The sequence below is a fragment of the Fusarium musae genome, chromosome 2 (genome assembly GCF_019915245.1).
Source record: "Fusarium musae strain F31 chromosome 2, whole genome shotgun sequence".
Taxonomy (NCBI): Eukaryota; Fungi; Ascomycota; class Sordariomycetes; order Hypocreales; family Nectriaceae; genus Fusarium; species Fusarium musae.
In genome coordinates, this window is record NC_058388.1 from 948,296 (window position 1) to 967,750 (window position 19,455).

The 19,455-nt window shown below is 49.2% G+C and overlaps 6 protein-coding genes across 6 annotated transcripts; 4 read left to right on the plus strand and 2 right to left on the minus strand.

The window, feature by feature from the left end:
- Positions 1-888: 888 nt before the first annotated feature.
- On the minus strand, positions 889-4,511 carry J7337_002270 (uncharacterized protein; the record flags this gene model as incomplete). Its single annotated transcript, XM_044820002.1, has 2 exons — positions 889-3,414; positions 4,413-4,511. 2 exons carry the CDS (start codon positions 4,509-4,511, stop codon positions 889-891), a joined length of 2,625 nt encoding a protein of 874 aa, XP_044684302.1.
- Positions 4,512-6,596: 2,085 nt separating this feature from the next.
- On the minus strand, positions 6,597-8,822 carry J7337_002271 (uncharacterized protein; the record flags this gene model as incomplete). Its single annotated transcript, XM_044820003.1, has 2 exons — positions 6,597-7,587; positions 7,633-8,822. 2 exons carry the CDS (start codon positions 8,820-8,822, stop codon positions 6,597-6,599), a joined length of 2,181 nt encoding a protein of 726 aa, XP_044684303.1.
- A 2,263-nt stretch (positions 8,823-11,085) lies between these two features.
- Positions 11,086-11,586, plus strand: J7337_002272 (uncharacterized protein; the record flags this gene model as incomplete). The annotated part of the gene is made up of 1 exon (XM_044820004.1): positions 11,086-11,586. One exon carries the CDS (start codon positions 11,086-11,088, stop codon positions 11,584-11,586), a length of 501 nt encoding a protein of 166 aa, XP_044684304.1.
- A 720-nt stretch (positions 11,587-12,306) lies between these two features.
- On the plus strand, positions 12,307-13,438 carry J7337_002273 (uncharacterized protein; the record flags this gene model as incomplete). The annotated part of the gene is made up of 2 exons (XM_044820005.1): positions 12,307-12,740; positions 12,790-13,438. 2 exons carry the CDS (start codon positions 12,307-12,309, stop codon positions 13,436-13,438), a joined length of 1,083 nt encoding a protein of 360 aa, XP_044684305.1.
- A 1,187-nt stretch (positions 13,439-14,625) lies between these two features.
- J7337_002274 (uncharacterized protein) lies at positions 14,626-15,552 on the plus strand (the record flags this gene model as incomplete). The annotated part of the gene is made up of 1 exon (XM_044820006.1): positions 14,626-15,552. One exon carries the CDS (start codon positions 14,626-14,628, stop codon positions 15,550-15,552), a length of 927 nt encoding a protein of 308 aa, XP_044684306.1.
- Positions 15,553-17,015: 1,463 nt separating this feature from the next.
- J7337_002275 (uncharacterized protein) lies at positions 17,016-17,715 on the plus strand (the record flags this gene model as incomplete). Its single annotated transcript, XM_044820007.1, is given in 2 exon segments — positions 17,016-17,576; positions 17,596-17,715. 2 exon segments carry the CDS (start codon positions 17,016-17,018, stop codon positions 17,713-17,715), a joined length of 681 nt encoding a protein of 226 aa, XP_044684307.1.
- Between the last annotated feature and the right edge of the window lie 1,740 nt (positions 17,716-19,455).

Here is a 19,455-nt window from a genome sequence, read left to right on the forward strand (position 1 = left end):
TTTGCAACTATACAACACCTTTTCCCTCTCGATTCTGTAATCTTCTCAAATTTAAACCATACATAGATAATATAAATCAAATACTTATTTATTCTCTTTCACAAGTCTTGTTCTCTGTGTCTGAATCTGCCGGGCTGAGTGACAACCTTGTCGTTCAGCCGTGGATCATCACAACCCCTGCACCAACGCCAGGCAACATCAACGCCACAGCACCACGCTAATCTTCTTTCAAGACAAGGAACCAGCCTTGATAACTCATCCTTTTACTTCCTCTCTCAGCGAAGTAGCTAAAAACAACTGAACTTTGGCGGAGTGGTGTACATCTTCCTTGCATCACTCCACTCCTCATCTCCTTCGGGACTCGGCTTCGCTTTTGCTGAGTTGATGGTTCGATCTCCAGCATCTTTTTGCCTTTTCGTAGTCCTTCTGATACAGAGGTAAGACACATATACAAGGTTGAAATATTTTTGGTCTACTCTTGTTTCATGTGGTTCTTTGTCCTTTGTTCTCGGGCTCTATCTACTAACCGCCCTGTGACCGCAACGTCCCACGGTCAACACATCACATATGGCTACGTCATAACATCACAGTATAGCACAGCTCAGCACAATGTCACATTTGGGGATCACATTTCTTGTCTCAACTTGATTCATTCAGCTACTCTGTCTACTCTGAGTGAGGTGCAGTTATCAAAAGCGTTTTTCATCGCTTACTATCCGAAACTCCAGTTCCGTCCTGGAACAAAAAAGACCCTATGGAAAAATGAAGAAAGAAAAATCAGAGGCACGTTGAAAGCACATAATCAGCAATGAGCACGTCTCGCTCGGGTATTCGCGTTGGCTAGGCGTAAGGAGGCACACCATAAGGCGGTACATCGACTTCATCTTCCTAAGATGAGAAGAGCGCGATGGCGGCGCAGAAGTTGTTGCGGTTGTCCTTGTCAAGGATCGCCGACTTACCATCAACGTTGACCATGTTGACGGAGGCCTTGGTGCTGATGCCGTAAAGGTGCACCTGTGAGCTCTCAATGTCGATCATGTTGTCCTGGCAGTTGTTCTCGCCAACACAGACTTGGTCGTAGTTGTCGAAGAAGCTGTAGAGGCCTCCTCCATAGATGAAGACATCCTTGGAGTTAACAGCGCGGAGACCCCAGGTACGAGCACATCGCTGAGAGGTACCGGTGCAGGTTGCCTTGAAGTCAGGGTCGAAGTACTTCTTGTTCACAGTGAAAGGTACGGTCGCGTCAGGGTTGCCCTGCATGTAAGCAGTCTCGGTCTGGATGAGGGACATGTAGACGTTAGAGGCATCCTCAAGGTGGTAGTTGTAAAGAACACTGTGCTCGGAAGCGGTACCCCACAACCAAGCACCCTTGGTGCTCTCAATCAAAACTCCGCGGCCATTGTAGAGGTTGATCTGAGAGTGATCTCCGAGGTCGAGCTCGTGGTCAGCAACCCAGAACCACGTGTTCTCAAGGTAGCAGCTAGACTGCTTGGTCATATGGAAGAGCATGAAGGCGCCGAGGCACTCAGGGTTGGGATCGGCCTTGACCTTGGGGTTCTTCTTGCACTTGTCGGACTGAAGCTGAGTACCGGCAGAGCCACCAACGCGGAAGTGGACATCAAAGAGACCAGCGGAGCCGGGAGTAGAACCAGCGACGTTGAACTCCATCAAGATAGCACCGGGCTGGGGTCCGAGAGTCTCAAATATGAGGTCCTGGATTTCGACGTTGCCGACATCACCAGCTTGACCGACTTGCCAGACGGGCTTGGGGTTGGCTTGATCCTTGAAATTCTTGTTGCCACCAGCCATGATGAGAGGCCAAACCTCGCCAACAATCTTGATGTTCTTGGGAACCTTGACAGTATCGGTAATGACGTAAGCGCCGTGGTCGAAGTAAACGATCTGACCATCTTGGACACTGTTGAAGACAGCCTGAATGGCCGCAGTATCATCGGTCTTGCCATCACCCTTGGCACCTTTGGACTTGACGGAGATGAAGTTGGACGAGGGGACACTGTTGTACTGAGGCTTGCTCTTGGTGACGACATTACCCTTGGAGTCGAGAAGAGCCTTGGGCTTGGTGACGGGAGTCTGAGTGGCCTGGATAGCTTTACCACTGCCGCCGCTGTAGGCACGACCTTGGACCCAGGACGCAATCTTGGCGTTGCCAGCGAGGATAGTAGCACTAGATCCACCACCCTTGACGGCGACAGGGACAGCAGAGGACATGTCGACGTTGTCGATGATAAGGGTGCCGTTGGTATCGGGCTGCGCGGGGTTGTAGTTGGTCAGGACACCAACTGCAGTGTTGGCAATCTTGCTGTCGGTAAGGAGAATAGAGCCGACGTTCTGAACGTTGCCGCCAGCAGTCATGTCAATGCCGACCTTGGCGCCAGAGATGTCAAGGCCGTTGAGAGTCCACAGCCAGTTCCAGTTCATGTAGACGGCAGTGTTGCAGTTGTGGAAAGTCATGTTTCGGCTGGTGAACTGTTGACTACCAAAGAAACCACCATATCGACCACCAATGAAAGTGAGGTCGGTCATGAAGCCACCGGAGCCGTTGTCGATGAAGATACCTTGCTGTTTGTTGTCGTCGCTAGGGTCCTCAATCATCTGGAAGACGATGTTCTGAAGAGAGGTAGCTTGGGCGACTTGCCAGTGGATACCAGTACCGGAGCTCTTGGGCATGCCGGTGAGATCAATCTTGAAGTTGCGGACCTGTCGGAAGAAGTTGTTCTGGTTGGTGTGCCAGTTGGAGCCATCCGAGTTGTAGGGATCGACGTCAATGACAGCCATGCCCTCAAAGTTGGCAGTTGGCTTGAGAACAGGAAGGTTGTTGACATCACCAATCATGTGGGTGTAGTAATAGGGGAGAATAGGCTTGGAGACAACATAGGTGCCAGGAGGGAAGTAGACAATGGCGGGAGTGGTGGTAGAAGAGTCACAGCCCTTACCACAACGGTTGCCGTCAGAAAAGGCGGCATTGATGGCCTCAGTGTCGTCAGAGCTACCATCACCCTTGGCACCGTAGTCCTTCACGTTGCGGAAGATCTTGTAGTCGGCGGAGCCATAGGCAACGACACCTTGACGCTTGATGTCGGACATCCACCATGAACCAGCAGCAGCGGCAGCCGAGTAAGCAGGAGCCTTGGGAGCGGCAGACTCAGGCGAAGCAGGTGCAGGATAGGCCGGTGCGGCAGTAGAGACAGAGGCCGCGGGAGCAGCGACATCAACCTCAACCTCAATAGCCTGAGGAGCAGCCGAAGCTGGGAGGGTGAAGAGGCGCATGGCCAAGAGGGAGGCCGTGACGATGGTCGAAAGCCCCATGATGACGATGAATAGCCAGCTAAATCGTTGTTTCTGGGGTGTAGCGGTATAGTATCGCTCTAGAGAGTGTGTTGATATTGCAGATGGCTACGAAGGATAAAGTCAGTATGCCCGTATTTTCGTATTTCGTTTTTGAGAAAAGTGGAGGAACTCATACGCAAAAGCAACTTGGGGAAAGCAGTGCGATGTGAGAGAAAGGATGAGACCTCAGTATGAAGCTCGAGAAAGCTGTCAACTAAGATTGGGGTTGAGTTGAGTTTTGTGTAGATATGTTGAACAAAAGGAAGTGAACAATGATCTGCACAATGGAGAAGAGAAGATGAAAAGAGAGGATAGACGAGGAACAGAAGAGAATAAATAAGGCAGAGAATAACGACAACAACAACAATGGCACTAGCAGAACGAAAGTGAGTGAAGTGCAGTGACTGAAATCGAATTGGCAGCCTGACACTGTCGACAGCCGTAAGAGTCCAAGTGAGGCAGGTGATGATATATCTCGGCAGCTTTCGACAGTGGCACCGAAAGGGTGTACAGCCGAGCAGGATCTGTAAACGCTGAGACCACTAGGAATCAATTGTTTACATGATCAGGATCATGACCCGGCCGGCAATGCTCGAAAGCGGCACTTGAGAGACATGAGGATTCGCATGTGTTGTTGGTCCCTTGTTCCGCTTGCATATTGAGGCTTGTTCGCCGATGAAACTTACCAGGTAGATAGGTCAAATAAAATAAGACCAAAAATCTTCAAAGCCAAGAAACAAGTGTATCCAAGGGAGAGACGGGTGCTGGCTTTTGTTCTTTAAAAGCAGGCAAAATAAAAAGAGAGGGTGGTGATCAAAGATGACGCTGTCCCAGACAAGCAGGAATATGAAGAATAAAAAAAGAGAGGCAAGGAGAGACACGCGCGATCGCGTGTTCACACGATAAAGACTGACTGTCGTGGTGGAGGGTGTGGGTGTGGTAGCTTTCGACTGACTTGTAATGGGACGGAAGAAAGGGAAGAGTAGACAAGACAGGGTAAGGATAGATATGTATACACACGGTTGGGATGAATATGTGTGACATGCACTATTGACTTGACTTACCTTATTACTGCCCTGACCAGGTATAGGAACAGGGATCTCATCGTGGTAGCTCTCCTCGGACGCCATCCGCTGCTGTCTCTGCCTCCGAGGACCAGCCATTGGAGTGGAGTTGTCCATCGAATTGTCTGTCTGTTCACTCTTCCAAGAGGGGGCTGAAACTAGACAAGATTAAAGTGATCGTCATTGGCTATGGCAGCATCACGGACCGTTTCAAACAAGGCCGACCAGGCCAGAACAAAACATGAAACGATAATGATTATGATACAAGGAAGTTCAAGGATGCTTTGGACGATGTATACCTAGGATAGGGTGATGAACGTCGGTTCGAGGGCGATGATGCAGGAAAAGAGATCCTTGGGAGAAACGGGAAAGGGGAACAGAACAAGCTCGTCCAGTTACCGAAGAGAACACCCTTGATCTCTCGACAAAAAGGGAAAGCACCTCTAGTCCTCTACCCTGACGAAATCAGTCTAGCGCCCTGTTTCACTGGACGACCCCAGACAAGCCAGCGGGTGGCTCACGCTACATCTCCCGGATCAAAAGAACCGGGGCATGATCTAAACAACGGCAATTCCGTGCCTAAGGTACGAACTAAGTAGAGGCTCTAAGAAGCCATCACAAGTCCAAACCACCAGATCATACATCTCAGAACCATGATTCACCACTACAGCACCCCAAGGAAAGTGGGTAGGTGTCCTCTCGCTCTCGCTGTAAAGATAGCCCGTGGCTACCAGTAACGTGGTATCGACAGACTATTAGCTTCACATACTCTAATTTCCACTGCACCCATGTCATCCACCATTCCTTCAAAAACTCCATACAATACGAAACTTGCATTCCTCTCCCGCTGAAGCTTTACGCCATGGTCCTTTTAATTCCCACTCTCTCTGCGCCACGGCATAGAATCCTCCTCGCCGTCTCAGGACCCTTCCAAACACGCGCGCGACTACCATTTGTTAAGCGCTTAATCATGTTGCGGCCGAGGTGGCTCCGGTACATGAGGTGATGCTAATTAAAGAGATTTACAGTAGGGGTCTCAGCTATTCCTTGGCTGGATCTATGTAGTGGCGGTTATGAAGCCATTCAGAGGCAAAACCGAGCATGAAAGTGCGGAAAAGCAAGTTTTGGAGCTATTGATATTGGATTAATGCCATTGATTTTCGCAAATATTGAATGTCGGTGGCTTTGAAGCCATGACAGCCAACAAATCCCCTTGTGGTCCCCTGTTTCAAAACACAGCTCCCCACATCCTGCCACACCATGAAGCGCATTCCAGCCCAATCCCTCGGGGGCAAGAAAACAGCGAACCTCAATATAGGGTGTCAAAATAAACTCAGTAAAAGCTATCCTAAGCTTAGACTATATTACCTAAGTCTTTTTGTCATCTAGAGTCAAGGTCCTGTGTTTTCTTTCCTCCCCTAGCCAATCCAACACCTCACACTCCGTAATGCACATCACTCCGATGGTAAGGTAGAGTCGCATTTAAGGTCAACGGTCGCCTGCATGTGGTACAACAATTACTCTAAATCTATACCACCTACCCGATATAGCACAGGATAGTCCGTCAAAGTCAGGTGAACTGCTAACATGAACATGCAGACATGATATATATTAATTAGTTCAGGGTGCGTGTTTATGCAAAATCTGTTCTCTTCACATGATCTACGTATATCCATCACACGCTATGTGTTTCACTCCGCATCCTTCTTCATCCCGCATTTCGATATCGATGCGCATTCCCGTAGATCTCGGACTCCCATGTTTCACGCATCGGCCATGAACCCTGTAACCACTTAAACAAATTAATCCATCGTCCGTCGTGAAACAAAGCACAAAATCAGAGATTCAGATGACAAGACCCCAGGACTCGGAAGCAATAGTTAAGTAAATTCATTCATATAAACTCCAGACGCAGTCTATGTGATCCAGATCGCTCATAACGCTATTGGCGAGTAATCTTCATGAGCGATAGATCCATCGCCCGATCTCAAATGTGCTCCCTGAGGTTGCGCGCATGCACCATGCCCTAGCATGTTCGTCCAACATGCCCTAATGCTTGCTTTACATCTTAAAATCAGTCTAGCAAACCCTTCCATGTCATAAAGTCGTAAAAGCCAGTTCAATTGTGTTCGTCTGGCACATTAGTATCCCCCCAATCATATTATTCCGTCGCATGCTCAGGCCTCAGATAAACCCTCCCTCGATCTGTAAAGGCCTGGCACTCTCGATAGTCTCAATACCATCAACATCAGCACCAAAATCCATTATCAAAATCTTGGGGTCCTGTCCTGTGCTGACGATGCGACGGTAATCGCTCTTCGCACTCAAAACCCAGCTTGCGTGCCACTTCGGAAAGTCGAGCAGCTGGTGTCCAGTTTCCATGTCCCACACCTTAATGTCGGTGTCGTAGCTTCCAGAGACCAGTCGGCCGCTCACACTATCTATGTGCAGACTACGGACCAGGTTCTCGTGGGCGCGCATCTCTCGGAGACACTCGCCTGTGTTGGCATCCCAGATGCGGATAACTTTGTCGTTACCAGCAGATGCAATGTATCGGCCATCTTCGGAGAATTGGGAGCAAGCAAGCCCCTTGGTGTGCCCCGTGAACTCACGAATATTTTTGCCTGTTTCAATGTTCCACAACTTGACGCGGAAATCTCCCGAACAAGACACGATGGTGTTGCCCCGCATCTGTACTGCATTAACAGGTCCGCTGTGTCCCCGAAGCTGCTTGATCAAGTCGCCCGTGTGTCGATCCCAGACGCAGATACTGAAGTCCTTGCTGCATGTGACGATATGCTTGTCGTCAAAGGCAAGATCGAGAACCGCTGCGGTGTGGTGTCGGAGTCGGCGAATAGGACGGTATCCTGCGCGTACGTCGTAAACGATGCAGGTAGAGTCGGAGGATCCAGTGACCAGGATCTCGTCGTCATACTGCAGGCACAGAATAGAGGCCATGTGATGTGTGGGGAATGATGTACTGCGAGGCATAGAGAAGTTTGACTTCTCGTTGTCGGAGGATCCTGAAGCGAAATGAGTAGGGTTTCCATCCTCGTCAATGAGCATGTCAGGTTCGGCGATGACCTCGGGTGGTCCAATAATGAGGGTGCATTCAAGGGTATGCATATCCCAGACCCGAATCGTCTTGTCGCGGGAACCAGTAATGATTTTGTGCCTTTTCAGGTTAGTAAAACACTTGTAAAAGGACCGAATAACTTACTCGTCGAACTGAAGGCAGTAGATGCTATCCTTGTGTCCATTCAGATAGACAGGTCTGGCCTTGCCAGTCTTCCATCGCTGGCTCAACTCCTGCTTGATACGGTAAATGTCCTTCCAGTCATTTGCCGGTGAAATAGCAGGAACTCCGAGACCACATCCGGGCGCAACGGGCTCGCTTGTAGCATAAGTGGTAGTAGTCTCGCGAAGACAAGACTCACGCCAGATGTGCTGGTTACTGACAATCTTACTCCAGTTCTTGCAAACCATGCTGGCCTTGGTGAGTGCTGGAGCGTCGAGGTTTGCGAGGACATGAATAGCGAGCTCTGCAGGGAGTCTAGAGACAAAGTCGATCGTGCTAATAGCAGCATTTTGCTCTATCTCAGTCTCACTCTCGGCTCCAGGAAGTGTCACTGTAATTCCAATCCCGCTCTCACGATCGTTGCTCTCGTCGTTGGTGCTAGGATTCAACCACAAGTTGTACAGTCCCTGACGAGCCAGGTATTCATTCTGCATAGCAGCTGAGGCCTTAGCAGCAGCTCCGGAGTTGCTAGGAATGACGGGTGGCTCCCCACGGAAACCGGGAATCGGGAGATGCGAGGAGTTCTCGTAGTTGTAGGCGTTCTGGTCATGTTTCAGGTCGAATCCATAGATCGATCGTGAACGACGAACGGTTGCTTGTCGAAGACGGCTCCAAGTCGAGTGCGCATTGTTGTATGAAGTAGTAGGTCTATTAGTTTCGGTTTGTTCGACATCTTCGGCAATCGAAGGTCGTCGATGAACCATTCGGTTGATCGACAGTGAAGCGCGGCGAAACATGCCTTTGATCTGCTTGGCACCTGGAGTGTGGAAGTGGTGTTGGTGCTGGGTCTCGTGATGGGCGCTGTTCAGATCGTGGAACTCGTCCTCAGTATCGTCAACAGCGAGATCGCTAAAATGCCGAGAAAGATGCTGCGAATGAGAATGGTAATGACCAAAAGCAAATGATTTAGGACGTCGCCATGGCATAGAAAGGCTCATGCTACGGTTTCGAGGGGGGGCAGCTGTGTGCATTGCGGCTGCTTCAGGGTGGAGAGTGGTGTTCACAGTCTGGGCAGGCGTCGAGATGCCCAGACACGAAGATTCGGAGGGAGATTCCAACATGGCCTCTTGAGCAGGAGCCCAGTCGCTGATGGGGAAAATGCGCTTGGTCATATTCGAGGTGGTAGCAAAACTGTCGAACTAGAAAGGAACGTGTATCAAGTCCAAGCGGGCTGTGCTGGAACTATCGGAGCTGGAAACGCAAATAATCGAACAACGTATATGAAGGAATGTCGAGTCGACCAAATAGCCGAGCAGTGAAGGACAACGACCTAAATGAATGCGCTCGTCGCAGATTTTGACCTCTGTCGTTGTTGTTTACGATCGGGCGGTCGGTAGGGTCTGGTCGCAGGGCGGTCTCAGGCCTTCCTTTAAGTTTCGCGGAACCTTGATTTGCTTTGGGCCCGTTTCTGGCGTTGGGTCGTTTGGTGTTGGGTGGCAACGGTACACGGAGCAAACAACTCAAAAAAAAGAGACGGAGGTTTCAGAGGGTTCTTTAGTTGAGTACTCGGTATACGCTCTGTGCTGATCCCAACAGAAAAGCAGAAAAAGAACAACAGAAAAAGGAGTAGAAAGGGAATGGGGATAGATGTGAGGGAGGGAGAGCAGGCTTCTTGAGAAAAAAACCGTTGCGATTAGCAATCCCGGTAAAGTCAATGGAAGACAGGGGGGCTTGAATTTAAAGGGCGAACTGAACTGAACTGCCACTGAAGGGATCTGAGAAACAGGGGGTCACTGATTGGGTTTTCACTGTACGTACAGCACAGCACAGTACGGCACAACACAACAAGACGAGTGAGAAGAACGGGATGATCAGGGGAATAAAAGAAGGAGAGGGTGTCGTCTAGGAAAGGGAAGACATCAAAAGTATCTCTTAACATCAGCTAGTGCCCCATAGGGCGAGTCACGATACTAAACGACCCTTGGCGGTGATGTAAGGCGACTGGTCCCAAGTCATGCTTAACGCCATCTACAGTACACGATGACATGCACTTGTGAGCTAGCGCTGCCCCAGAAGGAAGTCTTGGGAATGCGGGAAGGACAACGATTTCCTGATTTATTACTATCGAGCGGAGGTGGATCGTACGGTTCCAGTTTTTCTCGGGGCCCGCGATTCTCTTTTTCCTCGGTCCGGTCTGAACAAGCTCTACTACGTCGTTGAAGAAGATGTTTATGAAGCTAAAGAATTATGACGGTAAAACAAACTCTCTTTGCTTTTTTAATCTGTAGCGGTGAGGTCCCTTGAACACGGTAGGAGTAGCACCTGTCGCTAGCCGCCCCTCCATCAAGCCTCCAAGCCATCCTCAGCCAAACCTACCAAGCAGGGCGAAAGAAACTCAAAGTGGCGATGCAAACTTTCCGTATTCTTATTTCCGATGCTGATTCTTCTGCAAAGAAATCTGCAGGTACTGAGTAGTGCAACAATGCCACAATAACTGTGATTGCAAAGTAGCAACAATGTTGGGCCTTCATATCAACACCGTTGATCCCTATTGACCAGACCTCCAACGGCCAATGGCTGTGTAACATCGATTCACCACAACAACAGCGTTACTTCGAGAACCCACGCAGTGCAACACTCAATGCGTCCAGACCTTCCAGGGGTCTAAATCAACACCCCAAACAGGCTAATCCCCCAAAGCAACCCCGGATTTAGCTGGACTCACTGACTGATCTCATCCACGGGGGCTGAAGACCCTGATTCTGCAGTTTCATCAACAACATTGTCCCTCTAAGGGTGGGTGGTTCAAGCCTGAATCGGTTTGCAAAGGGGTTTGCGTAGAGCAGCCCCTGACACCCGGAGAACGAAAAACTCTGACGGATTGGAGGAAGTGATCGACAAGTCCTTCAGAAGAACTTGAGTCCGGCTTACAATTGGTGAACCGGACATTCCGATACCGGTTCCCTGGAACCGGTCAGCCACAACAGGGAAATTCTCCATTTGGGTTCATCTGGATTTATATGAGCTCAGATTGACTTTACCCTGGAGCTTGAAATCTTCAAGGTCTAGACCTCGACATTTTGGTCGAAGTGCCCTGAGTCTGGACGTCATGGCTACCCTACGGAGCATTCAGCTTAAAGGCCGATAATTGCTCGGGTATCTTCAAGACAAGTGCTATAACTCGTAGATTAATAGGTCTCAAGCTAAAGTATCCAATATTGCATCTCAGTTCCAGCAATCTTCGACTTTGTCTCAGGATGCACCCTTCTAGAGTTTATTGCTGCAGGGCTGTCGTGGGGAAGACAGTGGATCAAGTTTTTCCCGCGTCAAGGATCCATCCATACTGAAGTTTCTGAGAGTTTGTTCATTATCACCACGTAGCAACATATCAAAGACACAATTCATCTTCCGCGATCACATCAACTTACCTTCATCATGGCCACTCCAACTCCAAGGCCTTCTCAAGTGGCTTTCCGCATCCATCCCATCTACCGCATCTTCTTCCTCATCCTTGAGCCCATCTCCGCCCTCACCGGTGCTTTCTACACCCACTTCCGCCAAGGCACCTACCTATCTCTCCTCCATGCATCTTCAGCACCAGCAGAAACAGGAAAGGCTACATCTGTAGCTATGTCGCAGCTCGCCAATATGTTCTTCTTCTTTGCGCTCAATGAAGCGCTCGTTCTGCGATCTACAGCGGATTTGCGGGTTTGGAGGACCGTCTTGCTTGTACTACTTATTGCAGATCTGGGACACTTGTTTTCGATGAGTGAGCTTGGGTCGAGTATCTATTGGGACGTCATGGCGTGGAATGCTAGTGATTGGGGGAATGTGCCGTTTGTGTATCTTGGTATGACTATGAGAGTGAGCTTTCTGCTGGGAATTGGACTGGGAGAGTCGAGGGCTTTGAAGAAGAAGGACTGGAAGAAGCAGTGAGCTTTTTGGACGGTTATAGCGATGTTCGGTATTTAGGATTGCGAGATTTCGGTTTTGGGTGTCCGAATTTGTGGTCATGAGGAGGAATGACTTGGATATAACTTGACTACGCCTTGACAAGACATGATATAGCAAGGTCTAGAACATATGATGCCCGTATGAAAGGATACCCCCATCAGGGCAAATGGAACTATAAAACACATCTCGAGCCACCTCCTCACAGATCGCCAATGCACCTCCTCTCATGCTACCTCATCCCCCACGATTCTTGGTGGAGGAATTCAGACTCCGGCGGCCCACGATAATCCGAGCTTCATGTCAAGAGTCATGATGGCCCCTCAACCAATGACATGCCTACATCGGCTATCGGCTATCGCATGTCGCCTGTCTGCAATTCGGGCATAGCGTCCCGAAACCCCCAATCTCTCAATGCGACACTTCAATTCCTCCCCCCAAACCGCGTCGCTTACTCGAATCAGATGATCTTTCATGATGGAGGGGTCGTAGTAGAGGGAAAAAAAGTGCCCCTCACACGTAACGGATACGGTAGTCAACGCGATGAGGGGTGAGCTCTGAGGTTGTTTCGACGAGTGGGGGTTCATGGTCGGCTCGTCGTCATGAGATGAGCTTTATAAAGGAAGAGAAGCCCCAATTGACTAGTTCTCAATTGCTTCACTCTCTCTTTCTCGTCATCTCAACACTCACACTTCCATACTCATCATGTCTGTTCCCGACAAGTTCCAGGGCTTTCAGTCCCCCAGCGCCGAGCACTGGACCGACTTCCAGAAGAACTCATTTGAGCCCCGTCCCTTTGGCGAGTACGATGTCGACATCAAGGTCGAGTGCTGTGGTGTCTGCGCCAGTGACCGTCACACCATCAGCGGCGACTGGGGCGGTTGCCCTTATCCTCTCGCCGTAGGCCACGAGGTTGTTGGCAAGGTTCTCCGTGTTGGTGACAAGGTCACTCTCGCTAAGGTCGGCGACCGTGTCGGTGCTGGTGCCCAGGTCTGGTCGTGTCTTGAGTGCCATCAGTGCAAGAATGACAATGAGACCTACTGTAAGCACCAGATCGACGCCTATGGCGCTGATTACCTCGATACTGGTTTCAAGACCCAGGGTGGTTACTCTTCTCACAGCCGAGTGCATGAGTACTGGTGAGTACACTTGCCCACCCAGTTGATCTCATTGACTTACAATTCATAGGGTCTACCCCATTCCCGAAGCCCTCTCCAGCACCCAAGCTGCTCCCATGCTCTGCGCCGGTATCACCGTCTACAGCCCACTGAAGCGTCTCGGCGCCGGACCCGGCAAGAAGGTCGGTATCGTTGGTATCGGTGGTCTTGGCCACTACGGTGTCATCTTCGCCAAGGCCCTCGGCGCTGAAGTCTGGGCCATCTCCCGTTCACGAGCCAAGGAGGCCGACGCTCGCAAGATGGGTGCCGATGGCTTCCTGGCCACTGGTGAGAAGGACTGGACCAAGGGCCACGAGATGTCCTTCGACATCATCATCAACACTGCCACTTCTTTCGAGGGCTTTGCTCTCAGCGAGTACCTCAGCCTGCTCGATGTGCACGGCCACTGGAACTCCGTTGGTCTTCCCGGCGGTGATGGTATCTCCATCCGCAACCAGGACTTCATCACCAACGGCTGCTACATCGGAACATCGCACTTGGGTAGCCGACGTGAGATGCTTGAGATGTTGCAGCTCGCTGCTGACAAGGGCCTCAAGTCGTGGATCGAGGAAATTCCTATCTCCAAGGAGGGTCTTCAGAAGGCCATGGAGGCTCTGAAGACAAGCTCTGTTCGCTACCGATCTTGCATGACCAACTATGAGGAGGCTTTTGGTGCTTGAGCGTGTTGAAATATGAAAAATTAAAAAGAAGGAGTTTGTTGGGAGCAGCATTGGGAGTTATGAATGAGTTAATGGTGGAGCTGAATGCTCTTGTTGGCGTGCATCAAAGACACCTTGATGGGTCGAAATGACGAATAAGTCTCGTATGATCGATCTATGCGATCATGTCTGAATGAAATGATGAATTGAACATGATGAAATCTATCCATTGTCTCTCTCCGTGATCGGACGCAATTGTAAATCTAGTTCATGAGCTGAATAGCGAGTATTTACAAAGCAATGGTTTCATAATCAATGATTCCATTTCTGCTTTCTAATGGGCCATCACGTAGTCTCGTTTTGGAGTTTTTTTGGCTAGAAGGCTAGACCATTTTCACTTATACTCCCCGCATCGCAACTCATGGGGTTGTGGGGGTCTCCATCTCACCTTTTTCACAACACAATGAAGATCAAGAGCTGTGAAGATGAACTGCAAGCGGGTAGTTGGAGTGATTAACTGTCAGTAAGAGTAACCGATATTCAGAGTCATTGCTACAATGCCAAGATGCGGGCTATCATGAACCCGCTGAGTCTCATTCTTACAACCTTCAATTCCCTCTTCACGTCCAAAAATAACGAGGCCGGCACCCATGTCATCAACGCTATCCCTAATTCTGCCACGCCGAATTCTCCTCCGTGTATCTCCTGCGGAGACCGGTGGGTGTTACTAGTGACTCACCCCTACCGATGCATGTCTTCAGCCTTTTTCACTACATGCTGAGAATAATGTGAAGTTTTTTCAACGAAGTCGCTTTTGAGCCTCGCCAAATCGAGGGATGTGATTAGCAATCTGTAAGATTCGGTGTGCTTAGACGTAGGGAGGAGTCATCGTGGTGGGCTTCGCGGTTTGTTTAAAGATCAAGGTGATCGCCGGTTTTTTGGGAGTTGGCGATACCTTCAAACTACACTCTACAGAACAATCCTACATACAAACAATACAATCATATCAAGCTTTACAAAACTTTTAGATACCTTCTCCACATTTCTTATTTCTCTTTATTGACCACCCATTGTCGTCAACATGTAAGTCCAGCCCCTTTCAACCTCGAGCTCACGACTAACGACGCTACAGGGGACAATCATCTGCATCTCCTTCAACTTCATCATCAAGATCTCAGTCTTTAGGTGCAAGAGACCCGACAGCACTCATGGAAATCACACGTCGCTTCAGCCGCTCCTGTAGCAAGGCAGAGATCGCCTCAGTAGGCATCTCCCCTGCTACATCAGCTGTCTTTGCAATCTACACAGCTGCGCAGACCTCTCAATCCTGGATTGACGTCTTTGACATCAAGACCCAGAGCGGCTACTCCAAGACAAGCGGCTCGCATGCTGTCTTCTCACCCAATGGTTCCAAGTTGGCTACTATCAGGGACTGGACTGTTCAGTTTACAGGAGGCTTCGACTTTCACCACTCTAGCACTGTCTTCCTGAGGGACTATGTCAGTGGAAAGACGGCCTGTGAACTCAAGGAGGCCAAGGGTGAGCCAATTGCTTGGAGCCGTGATGGGAGACTCATCGCAGTGGGTGAAGCGAAGAATCGCATTGGGGTTTGGGACGTGAAGAACGGAGTCAGGGTCGGAAAGGTTCTGAGCCACATCGACGCAGTTACTCACGCTGCTTTCCTCCCCGACCAGAGCCTCGTCACTGTCTCACGTGATGGAACGCTGCGCATCACCAACACCAAGACTTGCAAGACAATTCGTCATCTTGAAATCGACGGCTCAAACAACCCCCGCGCTCTAGCAGTCAGTCCCGATGGTCGACGCATCGTCTCAGTCTGGGGAACAAGCGTCCACATCTGGATCCCCTCCGCCAACGACTTGACGTCCTACAACCTCAACGCGGTGCGACCCTGTGAGGGATGGCCCATTGCGATCTCACCCGATTGCCGATACATGCTCTGCAGAACTGAAGATGGCTTCGACATCATGGATGTTGCGACGGGAACGATTGTGTACGACGAGGCTACGGAGGAGATGGTAATGTCTGGGGCTTTTGATGAGGATGCTAAGGTTTTGGTTCTTGGAAGGATGGACGGCGTTGTTGAGGTTCGGGATGTTTTTCACAGGAGGTAAAAGGTTGTGATACCCTAGGATGATCAGATTGTAAACGAGCTGGATAGATGTGTTTTTGACGGGATGGGAGTTTGTTTAACAGGGGCGTATAGAAATTGTTACTGTTTCTCAGGTATTCAACATCGTTGGTTGTAAGAGCATATGCCAGGCTCTCAACAGCAAGTATTTACATACTCAAAATTAATTTCTTCAATTATTTAAATAAATTTTCGGTGGACGCGGTGGTGAGATAGCCTCAGTTTTGACTTTTGAAATCCCTCAAGCTGAATGGATCCAGGGGCAACAAAGTTAAGAATCGTCACATTAGTGTTCTGAGACAGATATTTTGCAAAGTCAAACAGTGATACAGCTACGAGCCATAGAATACAGTTGGTCACATAGATAGCCTTTCACCAAATCACATACAGACTTCACATCAACAACACTTAATCTTGTATCAAAGCTTGTTCATTCTGCCTATAAAGTCTCGTCACGAGTCCTCCCACGGTCCTTCTTCATACTCATCTCGACTTGTATCAACCATTTATCAATAACTCCAACGGCCAGCACCACTTGAACTATAGCCTTACAAAAGGAAGTAGGAAAGCTCAACCCATCAGTTACACGCAACAAAAGACTTGGCCATTAGGAACTCCGCGTTTAGCAAAGGCTTTGCAGCTTTTCTAGCCATTGATCATACTGCCAGCCAAAGTTTCGACATATTTTCTGGCTTACCGAGGCGTCAGCCAGAGACACACATATTTCTTCCCTGATTTATCTTGTTGAGATACCGAAGAAACAAAATCGAGGCATACCCGATATAGCCCGTCATGTGGGAAAGCCCAGCACTCCCGACAGAGATCTTGTATCAGATTTTCGAGCATTTCTGTCTACATTGTCAGGACAAACATTCCGTCTCCCACGAGCAGATCATATCCAATAAGAAGGATAAGGAACGCCCGGCTCTCATCAACCTTAGCAGGACATGCAAGAGCTGGGGATGTGTTGCACAGAACATTCTTCATCACTACTTCAAACATTCAGATGATCTGAGGCAGATTCTTTTCTGCAGGACAATTTGCGAGAATCCAGAATTGAGCAAGCAGTTGCAAGTGGCCATCCTCGGGCTAAACGCAGGATTCAACCAGGAGTTATTGTACCAGCCTTGGTTTAAGAAATCCATGGCTAGGTATGTGTGCTTGTTTGGGCTAGAGCCGCTCTACTTGCAGAGCTCTGTTGCCTCTTGGGGAGAGTTTATCGCACCGATTATTCTACTTCGGGCAACCAACCTCAAGCATCTCGTCGTTCACGGCCTTTATAATCCGATGATCTTCCAAAGATTCCATATGGAAGCTGTCATGCGGAACAAAGCTCTGACTCAGAAGCTCGAGTCTCTTTCGGTCGGGCAGCAGGAAATATCCTCCGTCTGGGATCTGAGACCACAGGTTCAAACATTTCTACATAATCTAGGGGAACTTCTCATAATGCTGGAGAACCTCCAGACGCTTTCCATATCGCGACCTGACTTTGCAAGTCTCCCAGAGAATCTCCCACTTCAGAAGCTGCGCAGGCTCCGGATTGGTAATGCGAGCCTGTCGAAGAGCGGGCTGCAGAGACTCATCAACAACACAGGAAAACTGGAAGAGTTCGTTTATAGGGAAGTTGAAGACACGGGTTGGTCACAAGCCACTAGAACCAGACTTGTTACATCTCAGGAGATCTTTGAGATGCTTTTACCCATGAAAGATACACTCAAGAGAGTTGTCCTGAAGATATGGAACTCAGAGCGGCCACCTACTGCCATGGCTCAGCTAGTCAAGCTGCAACAGTTACGAGTCAACGCAGGAGTATTGTGCGATATCTCCACGCTGAGACGCAACACCCAAGATCTTGCAAAGAATGCCCTGCTCAATGTGTTCCCACCGAACCTACAGACGCTATGCCTCGACCATAGCCACACGGATGCACCTCGATATCGAGAGGCTTTGGGGTCTTACATATCGTCTACCTACAGAGGACCTCCCCAGGAGCAAAAGCTAAAAGAGGTTATTCTACATTTTATAGACAAAGCATATCCAAATCCAGCACCGTGGGCAATGCCTGTTGTACGGCCAACGAACGCAGAAGAAGAGGAATCACTCCACAGAGAATGTGGTTCATTATGGCTTGAAAACGGGTGTATAACTACCACGGTAGCACCATTTTCATGGTATAGCTGCGACGACATCGGTGAAAACACAATGTTACCGCATTTTTCTATGTAGAGATGCTCGTTTTAGTCCAATAGAACTTGGAAATGCTGCTTTCGATCATATCTACTCTGCTACCAAAGCTATTCAACACAATATTCTTGGCACGAATAATCTGATTTTGTTCCAGTTCTTCAGAAACCTGCCCCCACAGAAACGGAAGATAAGACGGGTGTAAGCGATCGAGGGTGTTGATTGGCGGAAACATGCTGAAAACACAAATTCCCAAGACGGCTTGTTGAGCATTCATGATATTGCCCTGACATGTTCTGACATCTAGCCTACCCCCAACTCTACACACAACACAAAAGCACGCACAAGACTATAACTGTGTAGGAATTAGCCATGTAGCCAACGTCCACAGCATCAAGATTCCGGGGTACGGTCAGTCACAGGCTACCATTGGTGCTACATTGCAAGAAAACCCAGCATTTGTAGATCAGGAAGCACCAGTAAACAGGGTCACAGACGTTTCTGGGTGCTGTTCGGTTACTGATGCCAGCAGAACCTGTCTCCTAGTCAGAGAGAGAGAGTGATGTGACACTCTAACATTGTATCACCTTGCTGGGAGCCAGAAGCAGACAGTCAAAGTCCGAGTCGACATTCACTAACTCCTAAGTTCCCTGAATAGCGAGTGGGATCATGGGTGAATGACTGACTGTTAGACGTAGAAGAGGGCCGTGATAAATGGTCACGATGGTGGAGACCGACAGGTGCTCAAAGTCTGCGCACCATCACTTAGCGTAGGTAGGATAGAGCCTTGCTCAGAACACCACAGTCGTCCGTGACAAACGGTCCTCATCTATAGTGGATCACTCCGTCTACGGAATATAAAAGGTCTCTAGGTTCTCTCTGCCGGAATAAGCTCTCAGCCACAAGCCTCAACTGCAAATAACACTTCTAGCCCACAACTTAGACATCAATACCACGATAACTGATTAATGGCTACAGCATAAAGCTAATATGATATGAACCTAAATGATGACTCCTTGGCCGGCCTCGGAGGCGTATAAAGGTGCCTCCAATCCCTCGGCCAACCCAGCCGCCTCACCAACATTGTTTCGTACCACATTATTTTTCAGCCAGAATGAACCTCCAGAACTTGCCACCGGAGCTTATATACATAATCTGCGAAAAATTTTGTCTGCACTGTCGAAAAGACATGAGAACACCTGCCAAGTTCCTACATATCGATCCAGCAGAAGAGAGTGGCATACGAAAAACTATTGTAGACCTTTGCTTGCTCTGCAAACGTTGGGGCTATGTAGCCCAACATGTACTCTACCACAGCTATGGCTTTCCTGAGAGAAGCGATAAAGGAGATGTCAGATTTTGCAGGACTCTTTGCGAAAAGCCAGAGCTCGGTCGCTTTGTTAAACAGATCTACTTCAAGCAGATTTCTGAGCTGGATCGGGATCTTGACAAAGACGATGATGCTTGGCTGCTCAAGTCATTAGAAGAATTCTCGGACATTCTAAGTCTTCCTCGAGAGCCTTTTAACTTCAGCAAAGGAGCGTGGTCATCGTTTATTATACCACTCATATTGCTTCAAATACCAACTGTCGAAGATCTCCAGATAGACACACGGAATCTCGACCATCTGGTGCAGCAATTCAAAGCGCCATTTGAGAGCCATATGCATGCATTTCCTCAACATGTCGTCAGGGTTACCATG